General features: G+C 44.9%; 1 protein-coding gene across 1 annotated transcript; it reads left to right on the forward strand.

Moving 5' to 3' along the window:
- The first annotated feature begins 788 nt into the window (after nt 1-788).
- On the forward strand, nt 789-27,084 carry Nr1d2 (nuclear receptor subfamily 1, group D, member 2). The gene is made up of 8 exons (NM_147210.2): nt 789-1,012; nt 9,440-9,706; nt 11,107-11,195; nt 14,379-14,523; nt 15,884-16,509; nt 19,294-19,479; nt 22,790-23,000; nt 24,223-27,084. Exons 1-8 carry the CDS (start codon nt 997-999, stop codon nt 24,417-24,419), a joined length of 1,737 nt encoding a protein of 578 aa, NP_671743.2. The 5' UTR covers nt 789-996; the 3' UTR covers nt 24,420-27,084.

Consider the following 27,084-nt stretch of genomic DNA (forward strand, 5'->3'; position numbering starts at 1 on the left):
ATAGGAATCCAGAGCTGAGGTCTTCTCAGGAAATGTGAATTTGAGGATCACCACAACACAGGTTTATTTAAGCGATGAGCTTGGATGGAAACACCTTAGGGGACAGCAGGAAAAGAAAGGGTCGGTGACTCCGGAAGCTCGGCGTTGAGAGCCTTGGGCAGGAGACGCTAGCCAAGCTCAGAGTCCTGGAAAGCTTGGCGGCAGTAACCTTGTGGGACCGCAGAGATGACCAGATTGGCTTGTGATGGGGAAGAGCAAGAAGCGGGGAGGGAGCGAAGAACCGCTAGCAACCAGAGATCCACCAGCGAGAGGCACAAGGGGCTGACAGAGTAGCCGGGAGGGAAAGAGGGTTGAGGCGAAGTGGGCGGGGCCAGAGCCGGGAGGAAGGCCGGGCCAGACCGGGCAGAGGGGGGCGAGGCTCGAGCAGAAGCATCAGAGGGGGCGGGGCCGACGGGGCCCAAGTCCAGGGAGGGAGGGGGCGTGACCAAAGGAGGGGGCGGTGCCGGACGTAGGGAAAGTCCAGAGCAAGAGTGTGAGGAATGGAGGAAAAAGGAGAGGGCGGGTCTAGGGAGGAGCTGGTGAGTTCACGGATTGGAAGGAGAGGTCAGGAACGCGCATAGTGGGCGGAACCTGCAGAGAGGAAGCGGGCGGAGCCAAGAGTAGGAGCGGGAGAGTCGAGGAGAGAGGAGCGGGCGGAGCTGGAGGTTGGAGCGGGAGGCCTGAGGAGGAGGAGCGGGCGGAGCTACCGCACTGCCCGCGGCGGCGGCGGCGGCGGCAGCGGCGGAGGAGGGGGTGTGCGCGGGTCACATGGTTGAGGAGCCCTCCCCGTCAGCTGCCGTGCCCGCTGCCGAGCACTGCCACAGGAAGCCGCTGCGCCGCGCTTGTGCCGTGCGGCCCGCAGGAGCCGCCCGCACCCGGTGCTCATGAGGCGGGCCCGCGAGCCCCACCGCCTGCAGCCCCGGGCGGCGCGGTGAGGGCCGCACCCCGCTGAGCGCCATGGAACTGAACGCGGGTAAGAGCGGGAGGGAGGCTCGGGGCGCAGGATCGCGTGTCTGTGCGTCCGTCTCGCGTGGGGCTGCTGGAATCCCGCGCTCGGGCTCCCCGCGCGCCGGCCGCCCCCCTCACATGGCCTTGCCGCACGGGCCACGTGCACGGTGTGTTTACGTTCGGCGGCGCGGGCGCCGGTTGGCTGCGCGAGCGTGTGACGCGGCATTACATAATGCGCGCTGGGCGGTGGCGGGCGGAGACACGTGAGGCCGCGCGGTGACCCACATTCCCCGGGGCTGGAGGGACACGTGGGGGCGGCGCCGCTGGGGAGCCCACAGTCTGCGCGAGTCCCCGCCCCCGGGGCCTCCGCCGTGACGTGGCCGTGGTCCCGGGTCTCCCGCTGCTGTCCACTGCGGGACCGGCTGCGCATGCGCACGCGCCACAAGTTCGGGAGTCTGTCCCGCCGCAGTGCGCGCTGCAGCCGGCGCGTCCCGGGGTGACCCCGGCAGGGCTGACCTTGCTAGGCAGGGAGTGCGTGGGTCGTTCTCGCTCAGAGGCCTGAGGGAGTCGTGCAGCACCCTCCGGATGGACGGCGTGTACAGAGCAATCCGCCTCCAGGGGGGCTTAGCCCAGAAGTCCTTTCAAGCATGGAGGGGAGGGGCTTTTCTGCATGCAGCTCCCTGTGATCAGAACACTGGTGATTTAGGATTTAACAACCTTACATAAAAGTTTTATTTACATTAAAAATCTTTTAGCTTCGCACCCAAGTGTTTGAGGCAGATGGCCGCAGAAAGTTGCAGAAATGCCAAAAGAACAACAACAAAACCCAACCGTTTTTTTTTTTTTTTTTTTTTGTTCTGGACCGACTTTGTCTGAAACCAAAGAAAGATAGTACATTTCTTGCAACATGGTCATACCACCTTCCCAGCTTCTCTTTAGTCGACCCCAGTGATGGCCTTTATACCTGAAGCAAATGAAGTTTTCATTTGGAATTTTTTGAGTTCTTTGCACTCTTAAAAATCATTCTTGTTCTAACAGATGTTTTATGACTTTTTAGACCACTGGTCAAAATAGTTTCATGATCGATATGATTGCCTATAGTTTTTCCTAATCATTGCTGCATATAAATATTCAGTCACCATTCATGGGGGTGAACCTTTTTTTCCACTCAAAATTGAGGTAGATTCAGCCAGCCTCTTCTAACCCTGCCCTCCACATGGATTCTTCAAGCTTTGTAACTTGATAATGTAATTGGATCAGTTGGGTTAGGTTCCTCTGATTTGAGCCTTTGGAGGACAAGATTGTTAATATTTAGTCTTGATTTTGGGAGCTCCAAAATGTGAACATTTTTTTTGGTGACTGTTGATTGCTTTTTTCCCCTGCCCGTCCCTGTTGCCCTCTGGGATGTAGGAAGTGGGTACTGTGGAAGTGGTTGGGCATTTTCCATGGTTCAAGTTGGGTTCTGTGCTTTGGACCCTGTTGTAGATTAATTCTTTGCAGCACCCCTCGCCCCCCACCCACACTTTGGCGTATTGCTCTGCTGACTTGGGGGCAGCTAGGAACCTTTTCATGGGAAGTATATGAAATTAGTTTTCATCCGTTGTTCAGAAATTGTCACCTGGTCTGAAATACATAAATTTGCAGTTAGTCATGAGTTTCTTCTTGATCATTTGACAATGAGTTTAGGTTACAGTTTCTGCCTTCCAGATGAAGCTGATAGCATTCCTTTTACCTTTGTTTTGAGTGTTGTAAACATTATCTTGTTGGCAAATTCAGTGGTATCAGTTGACACTTTGAACCATAGGTCATTTATCATACTGCCCTATGAATCATGGCATGCTGTCTCTGCTTCCCGTGCTTGACTCACAGAAATCCACTCTGCATTTTTGTCACGGAAGGATCTCGATCGTGTATACTAAACTCTCCAGAGTATTATAAAAGAGATGTCATTGCAGCCATTTCACAACCACAGCTTTGGCTCACATTTTGAAAATTAGGAAAATGTTCCTGTATGGTGTATTCTTAGGTTTCAGTTTGGTGGCAGAACATCAGAGGGACACACAGACAGAGGCTGCTCTTTGGAGAGAATCTGCAGGACAGTGGCCCTGGTCATGGGTGGAGTAGAAAGTGTTGGAGCAGTTAGTGAGGTGAGTGGGCTCAGAAGAGAGTTTGAAAATAACATCTACAGAGAAAAGCCCTGGACCTGTATTAAGGGACAGCAAAAGACTGGGCAGAGGAGAGGTGGGTAATGAGGAGAGGGGTAGTGTCTTTCCAGTACTCTGATAGCTTGCTCCCAGCACAGAGATGGCAGAGTAGTCATCACAGTGTCTTGTTAGTAATTTCCCTGGGTCAGGCCATATGCCCCTCATGTTAAGTCATGAAAGAAGGTACTGTTGTCAGCTTCCTAAAAATGAAAGGCTGTGTAAATTAAAGTTAGGTAACTTACCCAGGCAAACGGTTTAGTGAGACATGGAATCTACAAAGGCCACGTCACTGCTGTGCTGTAAGGGAATGTTGGCAAGTCCTTCTGCAAGGGGTCGCATATCAGATATCCTGCATATTAGATATTTACATTACAATTCATACAGTAGCAAAATTACAGTTATGTAGCAGCAACAAATAATGTTATGGTTGGGGGGGTCACCACAATGTGAAGAACTATATTAAAGGGTCACAGCATTAGGAGGGTTGTAAGCCACTGACTTAGAGGATCTTTAAAGTATAGGGATCTGTTGTGTGAGGTTGGAGACAATGTGTAGATCCACTCAATAAAGAAATAGGCTTGTGGCTGAGAAAAGGGTCAGGTGCCCCTGTCAGCGTCCCTGATGTCATCATTTTGCTGGTTCCCTTCTTTTAACCCTGTTGTTAGTGAAGCTAGCTTACTTTGCAGACCCAGATTAGCTCTTGTCTCCCCTCCTCTAGTGCTTTACATAGAAACCAAAATACTGCTAGTTTATCATATTAAGACCTCCTTTTTGTAATCCTACTGAAAAGTATAATCTATCACAGGATACATCATTTAGCAGTGGATGCGTTATTTACCCCTCCTGACCTCTGCCCTCCCTGCTCGTGGAGGGCCTCAGCCTTCTGCCCTTTCTTGGGTACCACTGCTCACAGTTCTTCACTTCATCGTTAAAGCTTTTTAGGAGGGAGACCAAATTGCTCCAGAGCCATGGACCCGCAGACACACCTGTGAGGAGGAATTACTAATAAATGAGGCACAAAACAGGAGAGTATAGTTGTGACTTGGTAGTGAGCCTCCTTTCCAGGAGGGTAGATAATCCCAGAGGAGGAGAGAGTGGACCCCAGCCCACAGGAGGGCACTGACTCCTGGCTTACATGAAGTTGATGCCTGGGTAAGCCCTGACTGGGAACCTGGCCCAGCTCCACTCCCCTTCCAGCTAAAAATAGAGAGGACTGCTGCCCGAGTTAATTTTAGCTCAAGGCTCTGAGAAGTGCATTCTGCTTGTTTCTGGAAGTGTTGGGATTTGCTGGATCAGGGATTTTACATTTCTTGCTTTGTCATCAGAGACTGTGTGCACAAAAAATATGATAACCTCTTTTATGTACACTTTCATTTTAAGTCTTGCAATTACTGGCAGATATTTCTGTTTTATGGGTGATGACTCAGGGTTGGTGAGGTGGAAAGAAACTTGCTTGTTCAGGTCTTCTCTGTAAGAGTGATCTTGTGTACTCATTCATTGGGTGGCTGGGTGACTTTTGTATCTGGTTCTGCTGCTTACTAGAATTCTGCCTCCTTACTCAGTGTTTTTCAGCTCCAGTTTCCTCATTTGCAAATGGGCTAATGGAACTTGGAAGGCTGAGATGTGACCTGGAGATTGAGTAATTTTATGGTTGGCTTTAGTACTGCCTGAGGACTTAAGAGTTTCACTTTTCTTTCTTCACAAGAGGAGCTGCTCAGTAAGCTTTACCTTCTAGGAAGTTTACATTTAACCTCCACTTTGCTCACCGGATTAGTAGATAGGTGTCTAGAGGAGAAAAGGAAAGAAAATCAGTATTGAAGATCTTACCAGAAGAGGCAGCTGCTTCTGGATGGGTCCCAGAGACTTCAAGGTGTTGAATACAAGCACTTGAACCTGCTAGAGACTGGAGATAGATATGACCTGGATTGGTCCAGGACATTTTCTTTTCTTTTCTTTTCTTTTTTTTTTTTTTTTTTCTTCGGAGCTGGGGACCGAACCCAGGACCTTGCGCTTGCTAGGCAAGCGCTCTACCACTGAGCTAAATCCCCAACCCCCAGGACATTTTCTTATGTTTTATTTTGGAGCTTTTGTGAAGGAAGTTTTAAAACTTACCACGGCCCAAGCAGCACTTTTGACTAGTTTTAAGTAATCTGGATTTGCTCAGATTTCTAAATTTATTTAGTGTGTGTGGTATGTGCAGTTGTGCAGAGGTCAGAGGAAGATGCTGACTTTCCTCCATTGCTGTCCTCCTAATTCCCTTGAGACAGTCTTTTCTGAACACAGAGCTGCAGACCGCCTGTCCCTCACACAAGTGCCGTCACTCCATGCCATGCTGCTGCCTGCACATGCCTCATTTGCTTGGCTGGCTGGCCAACCGTCCTGAGTCATCCTCCTGTCTTGAACCCTTCCTCCCAGTCCTGAAGTCACAGAGTTACATAAAACCACACCTGACATTTTATGTGGGTGCTTGGCATCTTAGCCTGCCCTACCCTGACCCCAGTAAGAACTGGCCTTGGACTTGGGATCTTCCTGCCTCAGCTTCCTGACTTCTGGCATTATGCTCTAAATGTTTATTTCTCAGCAGAGGTACTCAGAAGACCTCGGGAACTTCCAGTGTTGGTCCCAGGAAGGTTTTCAAGAGCCTAGTTTTTAATCTTCTCAGGTTGTGGGTATGCACTGAGTGCCTAAGGCTGTATTTCTTATAGACGCAGAGTGAGATGCTCCACTGGGAACATATTCTTCTTGGTGTCCTACTCTGAGCAGAGACACCTGTAAACCCAGTAGCAGTTTGCTAACCCTGGAGTTTGTGATGTTTACTTCAGATCTCCTAAGTCCTCTGCAGACAGCTGGTGCAGTGAATAGGCTTCAAGGCTCTCACTGAGATACACGGTGTTTCAGTGGACTGCACAGTTGTGTGTAGCAGACTGCAACCTCTGTCACTGGCCAGTTAATGCCCCCTGCTTGTTTTGTTTTAGTTTTGAGGCACACTTGTCATGTGTAACTCAGGATCCCTCTTGCCTTGCCTCTCAAGTACTGGGACTTAGGGGCATGCCCCACCATGCTCAACTTGCCAGTTTGTGTTTGAATTTTCTGATTGTAGCCATTGTTAAATTTCTATAGACAAAGAGCTTGTGAAAGTGCCCATTTCTGAGGCCATATTGTCCAGTTTGGGCAGGGACTGGGAAGAGTAGTTTACACTCTCGACCATCGAGCATCTTTTCAGTTTCTTACCTAGGTCACTTGCCTGAAAGGCAGGATAGCAAGATCCACGTTTGCTGCTGCCCTCCAGATCAAGAGGTTGCAGTGATCATTTCAGCCTCTCCATGGTTTTGATGCAGTAGAACTGGGGTGGGCTTGAGAATGTACATTGCCAACAAGTTCGCAGACAGATGCTGATGCTATTGGTCCAGAATGATTGACTAGGGACCACATTACAAGAAAAGTACAAGTTGTGGGGTCCTAGCTGCCCTTTGGGTAGATGAGAAGCACACATCAAATAGCATGTGGGTAGTGGGCCTGACCAGGAAGAGCAGATTTACACCTCCAACCTTTACAGATGTCAGACATGGGTTTAATGGGTGGCATGGGGATGGAGTTTCCTACATTAATGTGTGTGCATATATGCATTTGCAATATATAATGTATGTGATTTGTTTGAGAGAGGTTCTCATGAAGCTCATCTGGCCTCAATTTGATATGTGCCTGAGGATGACCTTGTACTCCTCATCCTCTTAACTTCCCATGTAAATGGAAATACAGGCATATGTCATCATGCCTGGCCTAGTAAATTATTGCTTTTGTCTTAAAAGTGAAGTGTAGAGGCTGGAGAGATGGCTCGGTCATTAAGAGTATATCCTGTTTTACTTAGACGACCAGATTTTGTTCCCAGCACTCATATTGGGTTGTTCATAACTGCCAGTAGCTCTAGCTGATCTATGTCTTCTTCTGGACTCTGTGGACACCCATGCGTACTTGGCATACATTCATGAACACAAACTCAGGCACATAAATGAAAAAAAGAATCTTGTGAAATGAGTGCAATTTTAACATACTAAGAAGTTCCCTAGCCAAGGAGACACTTGTCTCCTCTCCCAGAGAGCTGTGGTTGTGCCTTTCTCCTCAGAGGTTTCCAACGTGCATGTGGGTGATTAGTGTGAATATACAATAGAGCGAAGTGGCTGCAGGTCCTGTGCCTTCTTTTTCTTGTCTGTAAATGAAAGTATCTGGATGTGAAAGGTTGTTTGAACCTCAACTTTTTGTTGTGTAGTTTGTTTATATTGTATTATTACTATATTATTGTGCATATAGGTGCAGGTGTGTTTCTGTGTGTATACGTGTTGGCATGTGCACAGGTATGCATGTATGTGGAGGTTGGAGACTGGTGTGTGGTGTGTCCCTTGATTGCTGTCTACCTTATATAGTTAAGGCAGGTAAGTCTTCTTACAGAACTGTGTGGGCTATTCTGATTCCAGGGATTCACTGTCTCCTCCCATGCAAGCACAGTGATTACAGGCAGGCCATATGTCCACCTGGCATTTATTTTAAGGTGTGTATGTATGCACCTATGTACTTACAGTATGCAGGGTTCCCTGTGGAGCCCAGAAGTGGGTGTTGGCTTTCCTGGAAGTGGAGTTAAAGGTGATCGTGAACAGTCGATGTGTGCACTAGGAACTGAATTTAGGTCCTCAGCAAGAGCAGGGAAAGTGCTCTTGATGGCTAAGCATCTCTTTAGCTTTTTCTACCTGTCTTCTTCCCTGGGTTCTAAGAATCTGAATCCTGTCTGATCCTCACATGTGGCACAAGTCTGTGTCTGCGGAGCCGCCTTCTACCTCGTACTTAATTTTTTTAAACAACTGATAACACAGATCCATCTTTACAAAAATTGGGCCAAAGAACTATTATCTTTTGGACATTTATTTTCTTTTTTATTAGTACTGAGGATTGAACCCAGGGTCTCATCCATTCTAGGAAAGTGGAATTCTCTGAGCCATATCTTATCTCCTACATTTTATTGTCAAGTTAATGCTCCCACTGCACTTGAAATTCTCCAGGTCCTTATGTATACTATCATCTAGGTTGTCAGGGGCCCCCTGGCTTCCCACTTATATTTTAGTGCTTGGAATCTGTTAGTCAGTGTGGACTTCAGAAGTAGATGTTAAAGTATGTGGTGGGACAGGCTTCATCCCTGTAAAGTGTGCCGAGAATTACAGCACTGCCCAGGTGCTTATGGTTAACAGAAACATAGGTGGATGCAGGCAGATGCTGGGTGCATATAGTGCTGGAGAAAGGTGACCATTGTCTCTTGTCTCTGCTGTACATTGAGGAACCATTGAGTATTTGATGATGGGGGCAGGAGAAACACAGTGGACCTTGGCAGAGAAGAGGACTTATTTGGTCTGGGAAATAATTACTTATTTGGGAAAATTATATGTTTGGCCTTGGTGTTACTCTTGTAGCAGTTTATCTCTTTAAGGGAAGAAATTTAAAATTATACCCTAAGAATGACTTTAAACACTGTTGCTCATTCTGAGAAGATTACAGTTTTGCAGAGGCCAGGCCAGTTTGCATAGGGGTTGTGGTGTGTTTGGGGCCTAATAATAGGGTTAGTCTTTACCTTAATGTTGTTCTTGCACAGTTGTGTGTCTTCTGCCACTCTTCAACATGACCTGTAAATGTGTTAGAAGGGCACATAGTGTGTCTGCATAAAGATGAGTGTACAAGTGTAATGGTGTGTGGGTCCAAAAGGGAAGTGGACTCCCTGGGGAGTCCTGTCTTCAGTGCATGTCAGAGCAGCAAGATTCAGAGACCTTGTCTGCTGTTCCAAATGAAATCCCTGTCCCCTATTAGCCTGTGTCTCAGCTGAGTGCCAGGGAAGCCAGCTCTGGAATGATGGGGAGGCTGAGGCTCAGCCAGTGAAGGTTTTGTGTGTGGCAGTTTGCTGCTGTGAGCCGGGAAGGTACTGAGATTAGAAAACGGAAAGCCTTAGGTCACCTTAGGTCAGTGTGTGCTTGTGACAGACAAGCACTGAGGGTTTTCTCATGCTCAAATCAGTAATCAGTGGGTATAACATAAGTGTGACCTTTGTGGAAGGAGTAATATGACACATAAAGAATCTCAAAAATAGTGTCAATCACTTTTTGTTTCTGGAATTAGTGACATCTCTTAACAATTCAGTAAAGGAGTCTATTTACATGAGAAAGTCAGATGTGCGCATCATTCTGTATCTGTCTGCTCCCACTGCTTCCTAGGAGGTGTGATTGCCTACATCAGTTCCTCCAGCTCTGCCTCCAGCCCTGCCTCCTGTCACAGCGAGGGCTCTGAGAACAGTTTCCAGTCCTCGTCCTCGTCCGTTCCGTCTTCTCCAAACAGCTCCAACTGTGATGCCAACGGCAACCCCAAGAACACGGATGTCTCTAGCATTGACGGTGTTCTCAAGAGCGACCGCACAGACTGTCCTGTGAAAACAGGCAAACCTGGTGCCCCTGGCATGACCAAGAGTCACAGCGGAATGACAAGTAAGTCCATTAGTACTACACCGTTGTCACTAATGCAGGTAGTCTTTATGTCCCAGGCTTGTTACTTGGTGCCTCAATACTCTATTCCCTCTCTGGTAACCATGGTCAGTGATGAGGCAAAATATCAGTGATGCTTTTAACTTTCTGTTGGGTGCTGGCCGTTATGTGGTCCTATGGGGTTGTCTTAGTTAGGGTTTTAATGCTGTGAACAGACACCATGACCAAGGCAAGTCTTAAAAAAAAAACATTTAATTGGGACTGGCTTACATGATCAGAGGTTCAGTCCAGTATCATCAAGGCGGAACATGGCAGCACCCAGGCAGGCCTGGTACAGGAAGAGCTGAGAGCTCTACATCTTCTGAAGGCTGCTGCACAATACCGACTTCCGGGCTGTTAGGACTAGGGTAGCTGGGCTTGGGAACATTTGGGATTAGGAGACCCAAGCGGGATTGCACTGGTAAGTGAGGCAGCTTCCCTGAGCCGTGCGGGTGGAGCAGGTCTGGTAGGTCAGGCAGCGGAGGCATGGGGCTTGCCTGGCTCTTGCTGATTGGAAGCAGCGTAGCTCAAGACCTTGGCACCTTTAAGTTTCTTACTGATGCTGGGGTTCGAGCTCAGGCCTCATGCTCACTAGGCAGGCACTCTTTACTAATTATGTCCCCAGCCTTCTTTACATTTTCTTTTTTTGAAGAGATTTTACTTACTTGCTTGCTTTTTAAATTTATGTGTATGTATGTGAGCCTGGAAATATATGTGCACCACGTGTGTTGGAGACCTGATGATGCGGGACTGAGTTCCGTGTTATTAGCCACCACGTGGGTGCTGGGAGCTGAACCCTGGACTCTGAAAGTATTCTTAGTCATTGAGCCATCTCTTCAGCCACCATCACCCCTGCATTTTCTATTGGTTCATTTCTCTGTTTAATTCTTAATTTTTTTTTATCTAGAATTGTTTTTTTAATTCTTGTTGCGTGTCTGACATAAGGTAACTACAGAATGATAAAATTTCCACACATGCTTAAAATTGTCAAAAAAGTAAAGGTCAGCTCTTGCTGGGGCTGCAGTTTGGTGCACTTGTCCTCATGTGGGCAAGGGCCTCTGTAGGGGCTGGGGGGGGGGAGGAGAAAGGACTGGTTTTCCTTTGTTAATTTTTTTTTTTTTTTTTGGTTCTTTTTTTTCCGGAGCTGGGGACCGAACCCAGGGCCTTGCGCTTCCTAGGCAAGCGCTCTACCACTGAGCTAAATCCCCAACCCCCCTTTGTTAATTTAGTAGAGATTCTTTTTTTCTAGCCTACAAAGGTACTGTTTCAAAGCACTTGCAAATCGAATGAGATAAAATATTCAGTTGGAAAAAGTGTTTGAGCGACTCCTCCAGCTTTTTATTTCCTGTCTGTTTGTGCCCTAGAATTTAGTGGCATGGTTCTGCTATGTAAAGTCTGTGGGGATGTGGCCTCAGGATTCCACTATGGAGTTCATGCTTGTGAAGGCTGTAAGGTAAAGAAAGCTTTTATTTCTTACTAATAATCTAATTCTGGGAGTAAAGAAAGTGGGCTAGGTTTGTGAATGTCCAGTTTATTTAGAAGGGAGGGGGTGGGAATCTGTTCCTCTTCAGCTTTAAGAGTCTCGTAAAAGTAAATTGTTGTCTCAGGTTAGTCACTCAGGATGGAGCAGTCAGTTCTGGCCCGTTCACTCTCCAGTCAGGTAGGGGCCTTGATGGGCAGGAAACAGGGATAAGCCGGACAGATAGGGCAGTGTACTGCCTTGTTGGAACAGTTCTTTTCTTTTTTTTTTTTTTCCTTTTGAGGCAGAATCTGAGGTATTCTAGGGCTGGCCCAGAACTTGCTTGTACAGCAGTGGAGGATGACCTATTGCTTGCTGAGTATGGCAGTGGAAGATGTCCTGGTGTTTGTGATCCTGCCTTCTGCCAAGGGCTGGGATTACAGGCGTAGGCACTGCACATATAAACCAACATTTGAGTTAGGTTTTAGTCTGTTTGTTTAAGCAGAGCATACCACAGGTGGAGTAGTTTGAAAGTTAATTTGCCTCAGAAGTTTGGAGACTGGGGCTGCATCTTGGGAGCCTTTCTGTTGGAATGTGGAAGGCATTGAATAGAAACACAGTGCTCATGTGGAAGAATGTGAGCTTGAGTGTGTATAGCTCACTTTGTTTTGTTTTGTGTAAGGCAGGATTTTTCTATGTAGCCAGGCTGGCTTCAAGCTCACAGAGGTCTTCACCTGCCTCTTCTGGAATTAAAGGCACCACCATGCCTGGCTCCTGTAGTAGTCATAACAAACTCATTTTCATATTAACATTAGCCAATTCAAGAAAGCATGTGACCCATACAACACTGTATGTTGGGTGTTGGTTTCTAGAACATGATCTTTGGGGAACATAGACCATATCAGATCTTATCCTGTTAGGTGCTGTGGACAGGTAATAACTGCTAAGTTTTTACTTAAATGTACTGTGCTGAGAAATAGTGCTTGAGGCAAGAGGATTGTAGGCCAGCCTGAGCTACTTAGCAAGATCTTATCTTAAACACAGCACAAGCAAACAAATAACAGCAACAAACATAGAGCACAAGTGAGTCAGGTCGTTTTAAGTAGAACGCCAGGAAAGAGTTGGTTCTGCAGCCGGAATCTTAGGTAGCCTCCTTGACGTGGCCCTGCCTCCTCACCTACCTCCAGGAATCTCTCTTAAATCTGCCCAACTCTTTTTCCTGTTTCCAAAAAGTTTAACAAGATCACCATGTGTTCTTGCTGTTTTCTTGCTGTAGGCTAGAGTAGGAATCCAGTTTGCCAGATGTGGCAGGGTGAATAAGATAAGAAAGAGCAAGTCTTTTCTGGGCCAGTTCTGAATGAGTCGTATAGTATATATTATATATTAAAGTGAAGTATTTCAAAGTGAGATTCATGTTTGTTTACAGCTAGAAAATAAAACAATTTGAATGAAATGTATTATATATTATTCTCTTTTAAAAAAAGTATCTTGGGGTTGGGGATTTAGCTCAGCGGTAGAGCACTTGCCTAGTAAGCGCAAGGCCCTGGGTTCGGTCCCCAGCTCCGAAAAAAAGAAAAAAAAAAAAGAAAAAAAAAGTATCTTACTTTTTTATGTGTGTTCCTGTTTTACCTGAATGTATGTCTGTGCACCACTTGAGTTCCTGGTGCCCGTGGAGGCTAGAACAAGAGCTGCAATGGTTGTAAGCTGCTATGTGGGTGCCGGAAGAGCGGCTGGCGCGTCTAGCCACTGAGCCCTCCCCACCGCTGTAGATAAATACAAATAACTGATCAGTATCTTGTACAGATAAATATAAATAATTGATCAGTATCTTGGTGGTGTATGTTTGAGACAGTCTTGTGATGTACCCCAGGCTGGCTTAGATCAAAATCTGCCTCAACTTCCCAAGTTACTGTGATACAGGTTTGTATCACCAAATCATGCTAAATGTATACTTTTTGGGGCAGTGCCCTGCTGGGAGTGAAACCCAAGGTCTAACACAGGCTAGGCAAATGTTTTACCCGATCTACTTCGTAGACTCTAGTACCTTTTTATTAATTTGTTTGGTTTGTTTTTGAGACAGGGTTTCTTTGGGTAGCACTGGCTGTCCTGGAGCTCGTTCTATAGACCAGGCTGGCAGAACACACAGAGATTCACCTGCGTCTGTCTCCAGAGTGCTGGGATTCAAGGCATATGCCACCATCACCGTGCCCTTAGTACTCTTAAAAATGCATTTTTCTTAGCTCTTGCATAAATCGAACCAAGTGTACAGTATCAAAGTAGTAAAATGCAAAAGTCTTATATCTGGTTAATATTTAGTTAAGATGTATCATGTGTAGTCAGTTATAATATTAAGGGGATATGCAATTCAAAGTGATTTTGTAGTTGTTTTTATTGAGTTTTCTATTTTTCTTGGGGACCTTGAGCTAGGAGTAGATGAAGACCTGGCTTAGGACATGTGCTATTGGTTTATGTAGTCAAGATAGTTGTTCATGGTCATCAGTCTGGGAACCCTCTTTCCCTAGATCATTACTTGGATGTGGGCATGTGCTATAACACGTGCTGTTGACTTTTGGCCAGGGACGTCTAGAATGTGTGTCTGTTCTGTTGGTGTCAGCAGAGAATGTTCCAGAAATGACCAAGCTCTGCTATTGTAACATAAGGTTCTAGTGATAGAATTCAGCTATCAAACTGTCAGCTTTTATGTTTCAAAAGTTTTGAAAGCTCGATATGGTGGCATGTGATTGTCATCCCAGCACTTGGGAGGTAGAGGTATGAGGATCAGTAGTTCAAGGTCACCTTGGGCTAATTAATTAAAATCCATTCACCGTGCTCCCCTGACCCCCCCCCCCCCCCCAAAAAAAAGGAAGTTTTTTGAGCCTTGCTTTCAAGGTAAAGCTTGCGGCTGCTGCCGCTGAGGTCTAGCAGCAGGAGTGCTTATAAAAACAGTGCTTTGGAGCAGCACAAAGAACCTTCCGCTGGAAGAGGAGTTTTGTTTGTTTGCTAAGTGCAGTACCTACTGATTGGGACCAGTGAGGATCCAGTTGCCTTCTTGGTCAGGACTCTGTTTCTTTGATGTAGGTCTAGCTCCACATGTTAGCGTATGTGCTATGGGAATGTCCTGGTGAGGACATGATGCGGCTGTTTTTATGTGGACGGATCCATCTTCCTTTACTCTAGGGCTTCTTCAGGAGGAGCATTCAGCAGAACATCCAGTACAAGAAGTGCCTGAAGAACGAGAATTGCTCCATCATGAGGATGAACAGGAACCGCTGCCAGCAGTGCCGCTTCAAGAAGTGTCTGTCCGTGGGAATGTCGCGGGACGGTAAGCGCCTGCCCAGGGAGAGTGTGCAAAGGAGGTTGGTCACTGATGGTCAGCAGGTACCAGGCTCCTCAGGGTGGTTAGTCCAGATTCAGAAAGCACATTGTGACCTCCTCTAGACTTAAACTCATTATGGTGGAATGAGCGCTGTCATCTCAGAGGCAGCCATTGGTACGGTTGCCCTTTATGTTGCTTTTTGTAAATTGACTCACATTTTTTCGTAAATGATTTTTTTTTTCGAGACAAGGTTTTTCTGTGTATCCCTGGCTGTCCTGCAACTAACTTCGTAGACTAGGCTGGCCTCTAACTTAAGAGATCTGCCTGCTTCTGCCTTCTAGTTCTGGGATTAAAAGGTGTGTGCCACCATTTACTGCTTCTCCTAAATGATTTTAAGTTTTCTTTTTCTGGGGATGAAGGGCAGGATTTACTTGGTGCAGAAAGATAGCTCAGTTGAATAAAAGCACACACTACTCTCGAAGAGAATTCAGATTCAGTTCCCAGTATTTACAGGGTGGCTCACAAGTGCCTGTAACTCCATACCAGGTGTCTTAGTTAGGGTTTTAGTGCTGTGAACAGACACCATGATCAATGCAAGTTTTAGGGAGCATGGCAGCACCCAGGCAGGCATGGTGCAGGAGGAGCTGAGTTCTACATCTTCACCCAAAGGAAGCCAGGGACAGACTGAGCATCCTCAGGCAGCTAGGAGGAGGGTCTCCAACCTGTCCCACCCCACAGTGACACACTTCCTCCAACAAGGCCACACCTTCTAAGAGTGACACTCCTTGGATCAAGCATATGCAAACCATCACACCAGGGGATCCTGATGCTTTCTTCTGTTATCTGTGGCACAGTATGTGCAATATATATGCATATACACATGCAGGCAAAACATCAATACACATAAAAATCATATATATATTATTTATTATGTACTGTATTATCATCACCTCGGGTCAGGTACTTTTACTTACTGAGCTGTCTTCTCATCGGTCTTAGTTTTTTTTAAACTTTCTTTTTGAGGTGGGGTCTCCCTGTGTAGTCCTGGTTGGCCTGGAGCTCACAGAGATTGTCCAGAGTGCTGTGTGGCTTGCCTGGCTTTAGTGAAGTGCTGGTATGCTTTCTCTTGCAGGTCTTATATTTCCATGTTGCTTAGATTTTTGCTTAAGTAAAATCATGTTTTTCTTTGTTTTGGAAAGTTTTCTCTTCTTTCCCATATCCTTTACTGGATCTACATGCAAAGTTAGAAAAACTTAGGCTGAGGACATGTAGATACTCTGTACTTATATGACAAGAAGCCATGGGTCTCAGAGCAGTTTTGTGTCATTTATTAGGATATAGAGGCTAATTAGCTTTCTCTTCATAGCTGTTCGATTTGGCCGGATTCCCAAGCGTGAAAAACAGAGAATGCTAATTGAGATGCAAAGTGCAATGAAGACCATGATGAGCACCCAGTTCGGTGGCCACCTGCAGAGTGACACCTTAGCAGAGCCGCATGAGCAGTCAGTACCACCGGCTCAGGAGCAGCTGCGGCCCAAGCCCCAGCTGGAGCAAGAAAACATCAAAAGCACCCCTCCTCCTTCTGATTTTGCAAAGGAGGAAGTGATTGGCATGGTGACCAGAGCCCACAAGGATACCTTTCTGTATAATCAGGAACATCGAGAAAACTCATCTGAGAGCATGCCACCCCATAGAGGAGAACGGATTCCCAGGAATGTGGAGCAATATAATTTAAATCATGACCATCGTGGCGGTGGGCTTCACAGCCACTTCCCCTGTAGTGAGAGCCAGCAGCATCTCAGTGGACAGTACAAAGGGAGGAACATGATGCACTACCCAAACGGGCATACCGTTTGTATTTCGAATGGACACTGTGTGAACTTCTCCAGTGCTTACCCTCAAAGAGTCTGTGATAGGATTCCAGTAGGTGGATGTTCTCAGACTGAGAGCAGGAATAGCTACCTGTGCAGCACTGGAGGGAGGATGCATCTGGTACAGTGAAATCGATTCTTTGCTCACCTTGTATCAAGGAAAGCTTGGAAGGTTTTCTTTTGGGGGGCTGCTGAGTTGGGAGGTGGGTCAGAAAGTCCAAGAGATTTCTAGAAGCCTCTTTGTGTAGTGTTTGTAGTGAAATGTTAATAAGCAGTACATGAGGAGTAACTCAATTTCACTCAACAGTAGGTACAAGCTTGTGCTTTAATTGCTACTGTGGGAATAAGATTTGTATAAAATATGATTGACACAGAGGGGCTGGGGATTTAGCTCAGTGGTAGAGCGCTTACCTAGGAAGCGCAAGGCCCCGGGTTCAGTCCCCAGCTCCGAAAAAAAGAACCAAAAAAAAAAAAAAAATATGATTGACACAGAACTGATCCTATAATTCCTGGAAGTGTCTTTGGAAATGTAGGTGTTCTGATCGTTTAGTATTTCATTAGCTATGGGATCTTTCTCCAAAGGGTTGGTTCACCTTCTTTGATTTCTTTTTGTTGTTTTTGTGGGAACAATCTTGGGATATTGCCCGGGCTGGGCTGGCTTTGAGCTCCTGAGTTTAAGTGATCTTGTGGATCATTGGACTTCAGGGTGCATCACTGCTAAGCAGAGAGGTTTTACTAGTCATGTGGAATAGAAAGAGCTTTGGTGATAGATATTTTATAATTTGAGAATGAAGAAATAAATAACATAAATAATTTTTTTTTCAGATAGGGTTTTTTTTGTGTAGCTCTTGCTGTCCTGGAACTCAGTCTAGACAAGGCTGGCCTTCAACTCAGAAATCTGCCTGCTTCTGCCTCCAGAGTTCTGGGAAGGAATAATTTAGTAGACTAATTTCTAAGATTTTTATCCTGAGATCAGTTAATATTCATATCAAATTCATTTCATCATGATCAACATTCTACACAAAAATACAGTGTGTATGGTCAGCCAGAATTTCATCAGAACAAAAGTGTCCATGTCATTTCCAGTTTAAACCATGAGGTCTTTTGGTGTAGTGCTTGCTTTCAGCTGCCAGGTAATTAAAGTTATCTTTTTTCTTAATCTTAAAAACAGTTGATTCTACTACAGTCTTCATGTTCTCTTCCCAGTGTCTGAGGTCTGAGGGTGGCCTCCGGGTGCTTCAGGTGCAAGGACTCTCTCTCCTTCAAGCACTTGTAGGCTTTTTAGGCACTGGTTTCATAGCAGTCTCCAGGCTTAGGGCTCCTCTCCGTCCTCTGTTCCTATGGGTTTAAGGGAAGTTTAAGGGCTAGTTCTACTGATAGACCATGTTCCATATCTTTATAGCAGTCCTGCAGCTTCCCTGGCTTCCTCGCTCATGTTTAGAAGGTGTGCCTCATATCCACAGTCAGTTTCCTAACTGCACGGCTGGAGGTCCCTAAGTCTCAGCATTATTAACAAGAGAAAGGATCAGTGATCCCCCCCCCCCCAATAATTTATTTTCACTTACTTTATACCCTGACCACAGCTCTACTCCCTTCTCTCCTCCCAGTTCTGCCCCTACAAGCTCCTCCTGTCATCCTCCCCCTTTTCAGAGAAGGGGAGCCCACCTTGGGTACCACCCCACCCTGTGACATCTAGTCCCAGGAGTGAGCCTCTTAAATCGAGGTACCTTACACTACCTTTCTTCTTGAACTTGAAGTGTTTTTGTTTATTGAGAATAAATAAGCTCTGAAATCAGAAGTAAATAGAGGTTTGTAACCTCACTGTGTTTGGATAAGGCACTGAGCCTTTCAGAGGATCATGTACTCAACTAAGAGAAGGTAATTATGGACTGAGCTGTAACTTTTGTAGAGGAGCTCTTTCTTAACTTGTGCTAAAAGACTCTGGATTTCATCTACTAGCAGAAAAGACAAAGATTATATGGGTATAATTGACCATAATAGCCAGGGTGAGAAGTAAATCTGTTTTCAAAATTCAAGGCACTGTACATGTGTACGTGTGTGAGGTGGCAGCTGTTGCCCGTGCAAGAGGTTTTCCAAGCTCTTGTTTATGCAGTGTTTTCCTCCTATAGGGTTACCTCCTACAGTCGGGTCCATAGCTGTTTAAATTAGGTTGCCATGAGGCTTTTAAAAGCACATTTGAGACAGGGTCTCATGTAGTCATGCCTGGCCTAGAACTCATAGAGATCTGCCTGTCTCTGCCTCCTAGTATTGGGATTAAAGCTTTACAAGGCTTTTAAAGTGTACAGGATAAGTGATTTCTATTTATTTTTAATTTTATTATTAATTGCTTTTTGTTTTGAGAGAGGTTCTTATTACACACTTCTGGTTGGCCTTAAACTAAATGTGTATGCCACTTGGTCTTGAACTCAGAGATCCTCATGCCTTTTCCTCCTTTGTGCTGAGATTAAACTCATGTGCCATCACATCTGGCTGTTTTAATTTTAATTACGTGTATGTGTGAGTAGTGTGGGTATGTGCACATGTGTGACGGTGCTGAAGGAGGCCCCTGGATGAGCCCCTGCTGTGTGTGCTGGGAACTGAACTGCAAGAGCAGTTTACTACTGCTAAACCCTCTCTCCAGCCTGAATATGTGATTTGTAAACCTCCATTTTAAAGTATTTACCCACCTTTCATTGCTTAGAACTCACACATTTTCTTATGTACATTGAAGATGTGTAACTGTATTTACTGTGGTGAGAATTCCTGTGTGGAGGAGAGATGCATTCAGAGAAACGGTTAATGGAAGACCTTGATTGAGTTAGAAGTCACTTCATGTTGTGGTTTCTCACGATTAAACTGAAACTTGGAATTCTATTTAAGAGTTTTTCTATTTCCTGTAAATTAGGTTTGTCCTATGAGCAAGTCTCCATATGTGGATCCTCAGAAATCTGGACATGAAATCTGGGAAGAATTTTCAATGAGTTTTACCCCAGCAGTAAAAGAGGTGGTAGAATTTGCAAAACGTATTCCTGGCTTCCGAGATCTGTCTCAGCATGATCAGGTCAACCTGTTAAAAGCTGGGACTTTTGAGGTAAGTTTCATTTATCCTGACTGTTGATGCAAAGCCATGTATTTAATTCTTCTTTCTTTTCTAAATAAATGTTGATAGTTCAGAGTCTCAAACTAACAAAACAGTAACTATCACAGGGTTCCAAGAAGGGAGGGACAGGTACATTGAGCTACTTGGGACTGGAGTATTGAACTCACCCCAGTGAGTTACAAGTTCTGCTGGTAGTTTCAGGTGTAGACATATTGTTTTTTTGCTTAAGACACTCAGAAGCTGAGTCTACTGTTTTCTCTATTGAGTACAGAATAAGTAAGGAGAGTGGGTTGTGTGTGGCATGGTGGCGCATGCCTTTAGGCCCAGCCTTTATGAGGTAGAGATAGGTGAGTCTCTGAGTTCGAGGCAAGCCTGGGCTGCATAGTGAGATCCTGTGTCTCCAAAACAAACAAAAGTGATACCCCAAAAACCCAAGAAAGGAGATTGCCTTATGGTTTCTACTTTTACAAGTATATAGAATATTTAGGACTCAGTAGACATCTCTGTGCTGCCCTTTCTTGGGATTCTTGGCTGCTTGTCCTCAGTCACTGCTTTTGAGATAGGGTCTTGAGTAGTCCAGATTGCCTCAATTTCCCTCTCTTGTCTCGCTCCCAGTTGATGAGTTTGAGGTGTGCCACCGTGTCCTCCTGAGTTTGGGATGTGCCGCTGTGTGGTTCTGCCACTGCCTTTTCACTCTCCACTCCAGCTTCTCTTGAAGACATGCTTCATTCCTGTGCTTGGACAGCCATGACTGCCCCTCCTGTAGGTGGGCTGGCCAACTGCTGCCTCCCAGTGGTGACTTAGAGGTCGCTTACACATAGCTCTGAAATTTGAGGGGACAATAAGAGTTGAACATCTAGTGGGCCAGACCTTTAAACTCTGAGTGGAAAGAACGTAATCTTTAAGTCCAGGACTTGTGTTGGAATCCTAGGCGTGATATACTAGTCACCTCTGGGCAAGAATTACTTCTCCAAAACAAGTGGACTGCATCAGCTACTGACTTGAAACCCTCTGACTTGAAAACCTAAGTTTCATTGGGTTCCTTTAAACTGAAAGGCCCAGTGTTGCTGGTTACTCTAGGGATGGTGTATTATCAAAGTGGTGCTTTTTATGTTCCAGTCTAGATAGTCCAGGCAACAGAGGCTGAGGCAAAGGCTTGTGTGGAAGTTGGGTAAGGAAAGAGGAAATGAGACCCAGGAGAGTGAGCAAAGACTAGAGGTTGCTCCAGCCAGGCACAGTCTGTGAAGGCCAGCACTTAACACCAAGAGTACCTGATAGTTGACATTTGTGCAACTCATCAGGGTCTAACATATGTTTGGTCCCTTATCACCCTGCTCAAGAGTTTAAAGGTCTGGCCCACTATTCAACTCTTACTGTCCCTTCAAATTTCAGAGCTTTGTATAAGCGACCTCTAAGTCACCACGGGGAGGCAGCAGTTGGCCAGCCCACCTACAGGAGGGGCAGCCTTGGCTGTCCAAGCACAGGCACAAACAGAGCATGTCTACAAGAGAAGCTGGAATAGAGAGTGAAAAAGCAGTGGCAGGCGAACAGCGACTTCAAATTAGCACCATTAGCAGAGGAGATTCGCTTCCCTTTGGGTGGTCTGGGCAGTCCACTTTTATTTGGGCATTGTAGAAGAATGGTTTTGCCCAATGTAAGAGAGGCATACAGACTGCATTGATGTCACAGAGAGATATGGACTCGTGCTGCAGTCCTGTGATACGGTCAGTCAGCACTGATGGGTGTCCTGAGCAGCGACTGTCCGTGCTGCAATGGCGGAAATAGAACTTGTCTTACACCATAGACACCCAAAGCATGCTTCAGACCCTAGGCAGTTTCATAAATGCCTTTGGCGAGCCTCATTTTTTTCCCCTAATAATTTTTTTTATTCACTTAATATCCTGCTCACAGCATCCCCCCTCTTCCCAGCCCCTCCCTAACAAATCTGTCTCCCCATTGACCAGAAGGGGAATCCCTCTTGCATATTACCCCCTAAGACAACTAGATCCAGCAGAACTAGGCACATCTTCTCACAATGGACCCAACCAGGCAGTTCAGGTAGGGGGAAGGGAATCCATTGGCAGGGACTAGAAACCAAGACAGCCCCACTGTACTTGTTAGGTGCACATCTACTACATGTGTGTAAGGGGCCTAGGTCCAGTCCAAGCATGCTCTTTGGTTGGTGGTTCAGTCTCGGTGAGCCTCCATGAACCCAGGTTGACCCTGTAGGTTTTCTTGTGGTACCCTTAACCCCTCAGCCTCCCTTAGTCCTTCCCCCTACTCTTCCACCAGCCTCCCTGACCTGTGCCTGATGTTTGCTGTGGTCTCTGCATCTGCCTCCATCTGCTGCTGGACGAAGGCTCTCAGGAGACAGTTACGCTAGGTTCCTCTCTGCGACTGTAGCAGAGTTCATTAATAGTGTCAGGGGTTGGCTCCTTCAAATGGATCAGTCTCAAGTTGGGGTAGTCATTAAGTTAAGTGTTCCTTCAGTCTCTGCTCCATTGTACATTTTATATGGAAGACAGATTTTGGGTTGAAGGTTTTATGGGTAGACTCATGTCCCCTTCTCTCCTCTGGAAGTCCTGCCTGGCTCCAGGAGGTGGTCACTTCAGTCTCTGTATTCCCCACTGGTAGGAGTCTCAGCTAGGTCACCCCCACAGACTCTCTGAACCTTCGTCCCCATCCAGGCATCCAGCTGGTCATCAGAGGTGCCCCCCAGTGATTTCCATTCTCATCCCGCCCTCTCCTGTCACTCCTCTCTGCCATCTGCATGCCATCCCCTTCCCCTTCTCACCCCTTCTTCTCAGTTCCTTCTCCGTCCACCTCTGATGACTATTCAGTTTCCCCTTCGGACCGAGATTCATGCGTTCTCCCTTGGGCCTTCCGTATTACTTAGTTTCTTTGGATCTGTGCATTGTAGCATCATTATCCTGCACTCTATGGCTAATGTCCACTCCTAAGTGAATGCATACTATACATATCTTTCTGTAGGCCACATTTTTAAACTCAGTAATGTCATTGCTCACTTTAATTTTATACTTGAATTTCTGAATCTTTGTTTATAGGATTTAAGAGTCTTCAGCATCTTGGCATCGCAGATTAGATTGTCTTTTGATGTTGGGATTTATTTTGCTTTCGTGGAGAATTTGCTGCCTTAAAGTGGTTCTAGATATACATTCAATTTTCTTTTCTATGAAATTTCTTTTGTATGAAGGATGTTTCTTAACTGACTTCAATAGTTACATCGTAGTTCAGTGAGAACTGAACTTCCTCTAATACATCTGAACTTTCTGTCTCTCAGGTTTTAATGGTGCGATTTGCTTCGTTATTTGATGCAAAGGAGCGGACTGTCACCTTCCTGAGTGGTAAGAAGTACAGTGTGGATGACCTGCACTCCATGGGAGCAGGCGATCTGCTCAGCTCTATGTTTGAGTTCAGCGAGAAGCTGAATGGCCTCCAGCTCAGCGACGAGGAAATGAGCTTGTTCACAGCTGTTGTTCTGGTGTCTGCAGGTAAGCAAGCAGGCCGCCCTAAACCTGGCCATGCCGACTGATCGTTTCATCCTTCTGTTCTTCACATTCCAAATTCTGCTAGAGAAAGGGGCTGCCCCATATGAACCTAGTGTGGGATTACTTACTGTTTGAGTAAGTGTCTTAGTCCATACATGGTGTTTCCTCCTGAGTCACATGATGTATTTAGCCCGCTTTCTTGTATTTAGGTTGTAGCAACTTTCTCTGAAGGTCTCTCATTCAGATAGTAGCCATCATGGTGCAGGTTTTTCCTCTCAGTGGTTACATTCATTGTGTGGCAATCAGTAAGTAGCCCTTTCAAGAGGAGAGGACAATAAGAGGTGTGAGTAGGGAATCTACTGTGCATGGAGTGGAAACGTAGTTTGCATGTGGTAAAGATATATTTCTGCACTATATTGTTTTATCTTGCCAGTTAGAAGCAGTTGAAGTTAGCATCAAATTTAAAGAAATGGGAAACTGGGTTGGGAAGCTGTCTCAGCAGTTAAGAGTAATGGCTGAATTTTCCAGAGAACTAGGGTTTGATTTCTAGCAGCCACATAGTGGCTCATAACCATCCTCCAGTCCCAGAGGATCCTACTTGGCATCAGGCATGCACGTGGTGCAGGGACATACTTGTAAGCAAAACACCCAAACATGTTAGAAAAAAAGAAAATCAGAACCTCTGAACTTACATGAATGAAATTGCAACTCACTGAAGAATTGTGATTTACCAAGTGTGAGATTTATGTAGAATCTCCCATTGAGAATTTTCCTTTCCTGTGATTCGACACAGGGTTTGCCTGTAGCTGTAGCTGTAGCTGCCCTGGAAGCACCCGAGAAGGCCAGGCCAGCTTTGACCTCTGACCTCTGCCTGCCTTTGCCTCCCAAGGTTAAAGGCGTGAGGCGCACAGTGCCTGGCTGGAATGTTTTTCCCCCAAGGCAAGGTTTCTCTTTGTAGCCTTGGCAGTCTTGGAACTTGCTCTGTAGACTGGGCTGGCCTCAAGAGATCCAGCTGCCTCTGCCTCCGAGCGCTGGGATTAAAGGCGTGTATCCCTGGCTCGTTTTTTATTGTTATTGATGTTACTTTAGCTGAGAATTTTTACAGTTTATGTATGTTGCAGTGTATAAAACCCTATTTTAAATTTGGTAGTGGTCAGTGAGTAAGGAATCATTTATTGCTAACATGTCTTCCCTTCATATTTCTCTTTTCTCTACTTCCCATTAGATCGATCTGGAATTGAAAATGTCAACTCAGTGGAGGCTCTGCAGGAAACACTCATCCGTGCACTAAGGACCTTAATAATGAAAAACCATCCAAATGAGGCCTCCATTTTTACAAAATTACTTCTAAAGTTGCCAGATCTTCGATCTTTAAACAACATGCACTCTGAGGAACTCTTGGCCTTTAAAGTTCATCCTTAAGGCCTTTGAACATGAACTGATGCTAATGTACATTTTATGCTGAGATGTTTATTTATATGTGTATACCATATTGTGAAAATAGAAAAGGACTTAGCGCCAGGTCCTGGACTGTCTGTAGTCAGTCACCAGTAGCTGTTCAGATGAGAACTCATTGTCTTGTTAGACATTGGCCCACCCTCCCTGTAGACCAACCAGCTGTGTTGCACTTAGACTGGAGAAGTTACACTGAATTATAATCACACTGAATGTTAGACTTTTTCATCTGCCAAAGCCAAAATACCATTTGATCTCCCCGTGGTATAAATCTAGCGCACATTGCAGATATAGGAGGACTTAGACATTAACCCTTTGTGCCAGGAATTCGGTTGTACCACAAGACTGAAATGTGGTAAAGGAGACTGAGAGCCAAGAGGTTTGCTCTGCCACTGTCAAAGTACATGGTCCTGGCAGTCCCTGGGTTGTGGGAAATGATAATTGATAGTGTCCCCAATGTCCTGCCTCACAGAGATACTGAAAAAATGTCCATAAAGCGTCTTTACCTCTTGGGAGATAGGCACTATGTAAATAAGGTGAAGTTTTTATTATAATTGCTCATAATAATATTCTTGTCTTATTTCTAAGCATTTCTGGGAAACTTTGACAGTCCACACCAATTTATTCAGGGTTCCTGCTCAAGTGGGGTTCCCTACTGATAAACACATATTCCAGGTTTATGGACACCTCAGATAGTATGTGTACATAGTGTGTATGTGAATATAATTATATATAAAATCTTACTTCACAATATTTTAAACTGTGAAGAACTTTATCATACAATAAACTTAAACAAGAGGTGTCAAGGACCCAAATTAGGTGCATTTTACCTGTTGCTGCTGATGTATAACCATTGCTTTATGATGTTTAGATGGTAGAATACTGAAGTTAATTCTCATATTTTTGTTTAAGCAACATTTAATGTAAAAGTGTAATGAGCAGTCAAATCCAGGTCAGAAAAAACATGGATTTTAGAATACATCTTTGATACAATCTGCAGTTGAAGGTAATAGATGTTTCAGTGTTTCAGATTTCTACCTTGCGCTATTAATAGAGGTGGTGTTGCTGCTTCTTACCTGCTGCAGGTGGATGGCAGATTTGGATTCTGTGTGGAGGATGTTTTGTTTGGGAAAACTTTGTGACCTATTGGCATGTCTGTGCCAAGTCCACTTTTCTTTCTTTCCTTAAATAACACTACAGGGATTTTGTCAATTTAGATTTAATATAATTTGAAAAACCTTTAATAAGTGACCTACCTACAGGCTTAGAGATCGTGGTAGGAGAGGTAGCCAAAGTTAAAGATTCGTGAACAACACCCCTGTTCCCCCCTGAGCTGTAATTCATTGTATTTTGGGGGCAAAATTATTTTCTGTGTAATGCTAGATTATGTGAAATTGTAAAGACATTAAGAACATGCTTTACTATTTAAAGCATGCCTATTACTTTTATGACATGTAAGCAGAATGCCTTATTTTGTAGTTCTAACTTGTTGCTACAGGATTTGAACTTCTGTGGTACAGTTAAGAGAGCTTGAAAAAGATAAACCCCTGTTGTCGAAGAAGAAAGCTGATGGTGCGTCTGTTATGCAGTAGGGACCATAACTGCTGTTTACATTCAGTGGGTATGGCTTTCGTGGGATACACAGCTAGGGTTTGTGAATTCTTTACATGATAGCATTATCATTTTATATTTTTTTCAAGGATAAACCAATGCATAGTTTTCTTCTATGGGGGATAGAGAGCTTTGTGAAGTAATACTGAAAACCTCAAAGGTTATGTTGATTCTTCATTTTTGCCTTTTTCATAAGTGTCTTTATAACATGTATCTTTAAAGCAGTTTGCGTCTTTGGAAATATGTAACCAGAGCTGTTAGTGTTGCTTGTGATGCTTGAGTTAGGGTCAGTATATACATGTACACACCTAGATAGAAGCATGTAGATTTGTATTTTGTCTCGTAAAATTTTATTTCAATAAATTCTTCCTGAAGTAACGGGAAACAAAATCCATAGTTCCTATGCCACCTGTAGTATTCCTGTATTTGGAAGTAGCCCAAGGATGAGCATTCTGATTCTACAATGAAGCCAGCAGCCGCATACAAGCACATTCTTGATTGAGTCATGGTCTAACAATAGATGATCAGCCAGATAGGGAACTTCTGGGGCACTGTGGATAATTAACAATGTACTGTATGGATTAAGTGACGCTTTAACTCTGACTTTATGTTTCAAGGCTAAAATATGGGCATTATCTCACCAGACTTACGGGCATTATGTTAACAAGATGAACCATTTTTTTTCCTGTGCTTTTAGTATGTCTTTACATGATATGAGAAAGGATTCCAGCTTCCAGAGAGAGAACACTGAAGAAAAGGAGAGACATCTTGGGATGAAGTATGGTAATGGTTAATCGCAGATAAAAATTTTTGAAGATTATTTCAGTAGATTAGTATATAGATTTCATATCTACATTGTAAGAAATTGCCATTGTGATTGGGTCAGAATTGATACGTGTTATGTGAACATTGCAAAGCAAAGCTGTGAGAGGAGCTCAGGTAGATGTATTCTTGTGCAGGAAAGCAAACACCTGTCTCAGTTGTTCTTTATCTTTTTGCAATATAAAGTTTGCTGAATGTA

This window comes from Rattus norvegicus, chromosome 15, assembly GCF_036323735.1.
Source record: "Rattus norvegicus strain BN/NHsdMcwi chromosome 15, GRCr8, whole genome shotgun sequence".
NCBI lineage: Eukaryota > Metazoa > Chordata > Mammalia > Rodentia > Muridae > Rattus > Rattus norvegicus.

Coding starts and splice junctions, on each gene's coding strand:
- Nr1d2 (NM_147210.2), top strand. Junction 11,196..14,378: donor ATGCTTGTGAAGGCTGTAAG/GTAAAGAAAGCT, acceptor CCTTTACTCTAG/GGCTTCTTCAGGAGGAGCAT. Junction 19,480..22,789: donor TAAAAGCTGGGACTTTTGAG/GTAAGTTTCATT, acceptor TCTGTCTCTCAG/GTTTTAATGGTGCGATTTGC.